Source organism: Oculina patagonica, chromosome 5 (genome assembly GCF_052425735.1).
Source record: "Oculina patagonica isolate OP01 chromosome 5, crgOcupat, whole genome shotgun sequence".
In the NCBI taxonomy this organism is placed as follows: Eukaryota; Metazoa; Cnidaria; class Anthozoa; order Scleractinia; family Oculinidae; genus Oculina; species Oculina patagonica.
Window position 1 is genome coordinate 10881255 of NC_135762.1, and position 7344 is coordinate 10888598.

The following is a 7344-nucleotide window of genomic DNA, read 5'->3' on the forward strand; positions in this document are numbered from 1 at the left end:
CTTCCAAAGTTAACTCATTGCCTTTCGAGCAACGGGTAACAGTAAAAGGGGGTCGCGCCAGGGGCCAATGTTTGCGGTTGAAACTTAAAAATATGCATAACCCGTCAAAGAACGCTGATTGTTCCAAAGGAAACATTGCTTCCGTTATTCCTAAATTCCAAGGCCGTTATCCCATTATTCTACTTTCCATATTCCATATTCCTATTCACTCCCCAAAAATATAGTAGGAACCGGCAGCCGTGCGAGCCGCGAGATCGAACGATATGGCAGATAAGAAAGCAAGAAACGGTTGAAATTTTGATTCACAATTTTATCTAACATAAATTAACAGGCTTTTTATGAACTTTGTACAATAGTACTGTTTACAGTTATGCCATCCGGTATATAACTGAAAGACTGGGCTAGCCGAGTGGTTGAGTCCTGTTGGCGTCACCACTTTCGTCAACTGATTGTATGTGAATAAACTTGTCAGCGCAATAAGCGATCGTTTCCTCGCTTTTAAGTTGGAACTGTTGAAAGCATCCTATCAAATAATAATCGACTACCTTATTGCTACTTATTGTCGCGGGAACTTCAGTAATTTCGCGAAAATGGAACGGACATATTTCGCGGGACTTAATTTTCGCGATTTGGTCAAATATACTTAATTAACATCAAAAATACAATAAAAACGTGAAAAATAATTTTTCGCGGGTCTTTAACTTCGTGATCAGTTTGAAAATCGCGAAAATTAATTCCCGCGAAAATGAGTAACAATAAGGTAGACTGTTTTTCTCTGTTGCTTTTGATGATTCATCATTGTAATTCTTTTCTATTCCGGTATAAATTAAGCTATCAAATTTCATCTCTATGCAATTTTGCATGCAATTTCTTCCATTTAGTTTCAATTAACTTCAATTTGTTCTCTTTAGTATAACTTTTCAAGGTATTCGACGGTTTGTCCTGCATAGCTGTGGAAGCCGGTTCCTCAACGAGGGGCCGGCTTATGAGAAGCCTTGCATCAATTAACCAAGAGGATAACTTTTGATCTTCTTCAATGTTATTTCAACCACTCCATGTGAAAAATTAACTAGACATTAGTCAGAATAATAATTAATTAGTTTGCAAAAAAGATACAATAGTTACTTAAGTCGATGAATAAACATAAAAATTAAAGCAGCGAAAGTCGCTGCCCAATGCCTGCATGCATAAGACACAAGAGCCTTATTTTTTTTTTACAAAATAATATAACAATAGAAATATATGATGCCTGGTTTTGACGTTACATGTATTTTTAGTATCCCGAGGTTTTATATTATCAAAAGGTAGATTGTTGTTTCAACATAATTTTTAGCATTTCTTAGCTCTAAGTCTTCGATGAGCGGTTTTTAATTGTTTCGTAATTTCTACACGAGCTTCCAAGCAGATGTCAGCAGCGGTAATGTAGAAACTGGCGGCAATGGAAGCATTTTGTTCCCTTGCGTGGTAGTGTGCGTGTTACACTGTTGTGAGAATATCATCAAGGGTGAACTCACTGGACAACAGGTCCGGCTCAGTGGTACTCCTGATTCCTCGATGTTTTGTTCTTTGTGAACTGTGAGAATCGGACTCCTTTTTTCCTTCCTGAATTTTGCACGCCTGTTTTTAAACCAAATCTGTAAAAAGGTAATAGAAAAGCTGCAACGTTAATTTAAACTGATTATCTTGCAATTTTAACAAATTAACTTTCGTCCATTCTTGCAGAAATCAAAAAGACAACAACAACAAAAATAGCAAAAGAACCATCACCGTAACAACGTGTCGCATCTCCAGGTTCGAATTATTCTTGGATAACCTTTTCTTTCACAAGTTAGTGACAGACTCCCATGCTTACCACATTTCACACCGAAATTCCCCAAACCATTTTCACTATCCGTTTACTATTTTACACCTATCTTATGTACGGTCTCGTGGTTCCCTTTGATAGTATGAGAGTTTAAACTGAATGTCAAGACATTTAATATCTAAAAACAAAATAAACCCCCCTCCTTTGCGTTTAGGTAGGAGAGTTTAGTAGAACATCGAGAGAAGTTGATTATCTCGTGTCTTCTTGACAGTACATAATGACTATGTAGGTAGAAATTAGAAGTTGGTCACTCTTAGGTATTCCTCCAACCTGTATTGTAGAGTCTGGCAAGCCAGTCCATATGTTGAGCTGTTCCCGCATCACCACATCTGGGTAATGAGTGTGTGAAAACACTTTCTCCAAGGTTGCCAGTTGATACTGAGTGAACGCCGTGCGCGTTCGACGACGTTTCTGGCCCCCTCCTTCTGCACTGTTCTTGGCGTCCATTATCACATCTGGAAAAAATATAGTAGATAAGAGTTTTATAAGTTAATTGTGACAAAAACTTAGGCGCGTATAGGCATACATTTTGACTCTTATTTCTTTGACTCTAAAGTTGCTTTAACTTAGCTTTTTGAAATTATCTTTAACTTTTTCAAAGGTGATAACCTGATAGCCCCTGTTGTCATAATAGTTTATTGTGAATATAACGAATGTTTAAAAAATTTTTCCAGCTTAACTCTGAAGTATTTTTCGTTTTTTGTCCTGACATGACCTTTGAAAAAAGATGCCTCACCATATCATTGTGTGTTCCCATCTGTGGTTCGTCGTACACGATTTGAAACTAGCTAAGTCGATCAGTCAAATTGTAAATTAGAAATCAATTATAAATTACATCAAAAATATAATGGACGACGTTAAAGTTATAGCAACAGGTTTATTTGAATGTGAAAAGATAACGTTAAAAGCAACCGGATTCATTTATAAAGTAATATCAGATATGCTTCGAAACTAATAACTTATATGTGCTGCTGCTGCTTATATGCATAGTCAAGGTGAGCACGTGTCAGAAAAAGTTTCAGACATAACGATGTCAGTGAAATCAAACATAAGAGTTGGAGTACAGTTGTAATTTTTTGATGAACATATCCTTTTGGTCTCTTAAACATCTATATACAAACAGCATGAGCTAAGACTGAGTATGATTTACCATATGAAATTCTTAGGTGCATGGGGGAAGGTGTGTCCACTATCTTTAGTTTAGACCTTGAATATATTAAAATTGAAAAAGATGTGGTGAAATCATGGAAATATCCATCTTCCTAGCCTCTTCTATATGAAATCAATTTCTTCTATATGAAATCAATTATATGCTTATATGCTGATGTCCGATCTCATCCCAAAATTCTAACTGTGAAGCGCATTGAGCTTTGTAAATGCGCTATATAAGCACCTATATCATTCATTCATTCATTCATTCATTCATTCATTCATTCATTCATTCATTCATTCATTCATTCATTCATTCATTCATTCATTCATTCATTCATTCATTCATTCATTCTACCTTTTGCATCGCAAACGCTCCCTGCAAACTGTAAGAATTTGTGTTGTCCAGTGTATATTTTGAAATCATCTAAGGCCCCATTGAGTGTCCTGCAAAGAAAATGATGTCTTTGGGGCATGTAGATCAGAGCTGTACTTTGGTAAATATGTATGCGAAGCGTACTTACTGCATGGAAATAATGGGGAATGTAATTAGTTTGCGATGTTAATATACCTAAAACTGTGACGTATGTATCAGGCTAAGGATGGCATGGACTTGTCTGAGTGAGTTTGAAAATATCCTGCATGTTGCAACGCGTATAGTTCCTTAGATACAGTTTCTGCTTTCTACATGTATTTATATTTTCTATAAATCGAGTAAACATTTCTTGCCTTTATTTGTAAGATACGAAAAATGCCCAGAAAATACCTTTAAAAAACACCAAGTGACAGAGATCCTTTCAAGAAATTTCACAATCGTTCAGCCAAATTAAATCCAGGCAATGCGGCTTATAATTGTGACTTGCATCATGCCAATTCTCTTCTTACTGTACTATAGTTACTTATCTTTGCATGATCTTTTGTTTATTGAAGAAATTCGGCGCCAAGATAATTTTAAAGGTGAACTTCAGTGGCGGAACCATTAAATTATCTATTTATCTCAATGAGTGATCGGCGATCACTGCGCATTGGTTAATTGGCAACCAATTAAGCAACGCACACCAAGCTTCAAAATGGCACTATAAGATGGAAGGTTATCAGACTCGAAGGGCTCAAAGGCAATTAATAATCCTATGACAGGGTTTGCTCTGGAATGTAACCTACGAAATGAACGTATCCATTCTTTCAAAGCAATAAAATGCCGAAGTTTATAAAGTTTTCTATTTCTGTCGTTGAAAGTACCATGCCCTAGCAATAGAATAAAGACTGAATCATTCGAATCGCCCATTATATGGTAGCTTCAGGGTTCTAAATGCACTAGTATAAGTAGAGCTGTATTAGTATTTTGTAGTTCTACAGAGTCCTCAGTTGAGCATTATACTTTCTAGTCCAACACTGAGCGGCAAAGATCCTTGGTGCATTTCAAAACTGATAGGTCATTGAAACCTCTTAGGTCTACTGACATCGGTTGTTACTCTCGAATTCTTCATGAATGTAAAGTAAGTAACACAGTTAAAGAACATAGCGTTGTATTTGCCACAGTTATTTACACTAGATGAACTCATAAGTACGTAATGCTGATTGGAGGCCTTCTACAATTTAAGACGCTACTTTAAAGACTCATTGTCGAATTATCCCAAAAATATAAAACTCTAGTTACTTACATAGCATATATTCGAGTCAAAATCATCAATATAACCTATCCCTTTTTCTCAGGCGATATTTTGGAGTATCGCGTTTTGTGGTTTCTATGTTTAGAACGTATACTTCTTGCGTGCCATGACGAAAAGTTGTTCTGAAACGGTTGTCGATGAAGATTTTGAGATGGCCTCCAGCGTAAGCATATTCAGTAATAACTGTACAAAAAAGCTCTTTGGTAAAACGATCATCCCAGGGTATAACTAAACAGCCGGTTGTGTTGAACTCCTCTTCAATTTAACAGACGATACATGAAAGGCGGAACGTTCGGGCAATATTAAACGTTTGCTATTCTCCCAGTCGATTTCTGTCCATAACCCATTAACAAACTATCCTGATCATGTTCAAGCTACCTCGGTACTGATACATTTTCGTTTTGGTGATACATACTACTAAATGTTTAATACCTCTGGCTAATGGCATGCATAGCGGCATATCGAGATAAACTGTAACATTAAATGTAGAATGAAAGTTCAGACAGAAAACTGGCTTGCGCTTGGGACCAATCTCAACAAGGCAACTATTGCAGCAACAGAAAATGTTCGCTTAATATGGTTTTGCGACTGAAGCAGAAATAGTAGTCTATCCCTGTTTACGTGGTATGGAGTATACTTGTAATTTTACATGTTGCCAGCATATTAAAGAGGGTTACCATCACCGGGGGGAGAAGCTCCATGCACATTGGCTTAATTGCTGTTACGAGAATGGCTCTCGCTTCATTTTGGCTTGGCCGACGGTATGGAATTGAAGTTTCCCGTTTTTGGTTAGGAAACGGTTTCTTTTTTTACCCCAAACATTAAGGAGTTTTCTTAATAGTAGAGGCTATCAATGATTTTCATTTAGTACTGGAACAGGCTAGCAAAAGCAACACTGTTTTTCTCTGTAGCAGTAGTTAGGGTTTGTGGTGGGCGTAGTGTCACAGCCCCAGGCTTAAAAGTACCTCCTCCGGGGTTAACTTTCATCAACAGCTTTTCTGTCTCAGCGTGTTAAGTAGCATGGATATATTCTTTGCTTGCTAATCCGGCTAAATTCGGCTCTAAGCCACAACTATGCTTCACTCACCTGCAAGTCGTTCAGCTAGAGTCAGAGCTTTGCTTGCGTTGCATGAAGCCGATTGGTCCGGTTTTTTAACTCCCCTAGAGAAATCGCCCTTCAAGATGTTTGCCACAGAAAATGGAAGTTCGTCCGCAGATTCCCCCATCAAGACTTTTGAGACACTTCACGGAATAGGACTCTCACACGAAAACAGTGTCTCGTCTGTTTGTTGTACTAGCTGGAGCAGTTTTTCTAGCAAACGCTTTACTTTTTACACACCTTACGAGTGGCATGGAGATCACAATGTAGCATGGTCTACTGTTTCCACTTTAACTCCTGTATCACCACATGCTAAATCAGTTATCCTTGCTGCAAGTAAAACAAGAATGCCATGCAGTAATTTGTCTGTCCCTCTGGCATGACCTCAATGCAATGACGACAGTATCAATTGTAACATATACAGAGCTCAACTTCAATCAACTCTGACCGAAATTACTCCTTAATATCGAGTATGGTTGTTTCTTGATTGGTATTTGCGAACACTGTTACTCCATACACGGTTGAAACTCAAAATCTTTTACTTTGCCAAACGTTTTTCGCCCCTTGAAGATTTTAATGTGCCCCCGTTGTATCCTCTTTAAGACCTAATGTGGGCTAAGTACGCACGGTTGTTTACATACGAAAGTTCCCTGGCACAATGGACATTTATTAGAATCTAATACATGCTAAGAGGTTAGATGTTATCCAAGACTGTGGAAGATAATTTATTTATACAGTTGGGTCAAATACTTATAATTTTTAAAAAGGTGCTGGGCCGCAAGCCGAAACTGATTGTTTCAACTGATTTCCAGCTGTTATCTCTCCAGGACTTACTATCTGTTGTTTTATAAAGTTTATCTCGCTGTGCGAGCTGTATGTCTTACCGGCCTTGTAAATGGATCCATTTTGAAATTACGCTCATTTAAAAAGCAATTTATCATTTTCTGTCAAGACTACATTGACATTGTAACATTAGGAATAGATTGTTGATAGGTATAGCTTATAGACACTGAACACCCATGCTCTCCTAACTCTGCACTACTGATTTTGCTACAAAGAGGCAAGAATAAACTCATACTATAATGATATTATTCTTCATCTTACAGTAATGAATTCGAAGGGTTGCCGCAAGTGATAACGACAGGAAAGTGGTCTCAATTTTCGATATTAACGCCGCACTGAAAAGATAATCGCTGACCCATTGCTAAAGTGCAAAAGAAAACTAAATGACAAAAGTGTATATATAAAGCTGGCAAACTGTTACAAATACCATGAAGTCCAGCGAATCTCACAAATCTCGGACCCCCGTTAATGGGGGGGGGGGACGGGGGGGGGGGTGAATAGGGGTACGCGAATCTGTCGATCCAGTTTTTTGGTCAAATCAGGCGATACGCAACTATTTTTGGTTAAATCCGAATTACCTTAACACTTTGTGTGGCAAGTTTATGCCGCTTTGTTTAGTTGTAAAGCACGCAAGGAATTAAAGTAAGCACGAAATAAGAGCAGGCTGAGACTGTTTCTCCGTTCTTCTTAGGTGCTCTCTTTACTTCCTTGAGTGCGTC

General features: G+C 37.8%; 1 protein-coding gene across 1 annotated transcript; it reads right to left on the reverse strand.

Annotated features, from left to right (window-relative positions):
* Nucleotides 1-285: 285 nt before the first annotated feature.
* Nucleotides 286-6371, reverse strand: LOC144654926 (diencephalon/mesencephalon homeobox protein 1-B-like). The gene is made up of 4 exons (XM_078515164.1): nt 6231-6371; nt 5771-6112; nt 2135-2319; nt 286-1634 (listed from the first exon to the last, which is right to left on the reverse strand). Exons 2-4 carry the CDS (start codon nt 5907-5909, stop codon nt 1386-1388), a joined length of 573 nt encoding a protein of 190 aa, XP_078371290.1. The 5' UTR covers nt 5910-6112; nt 6231-6371; the 3' UTR covers nt 286-1385.
* Between the last annotated feature and the right edge of the window lie 973 nt (nt 6372-7344).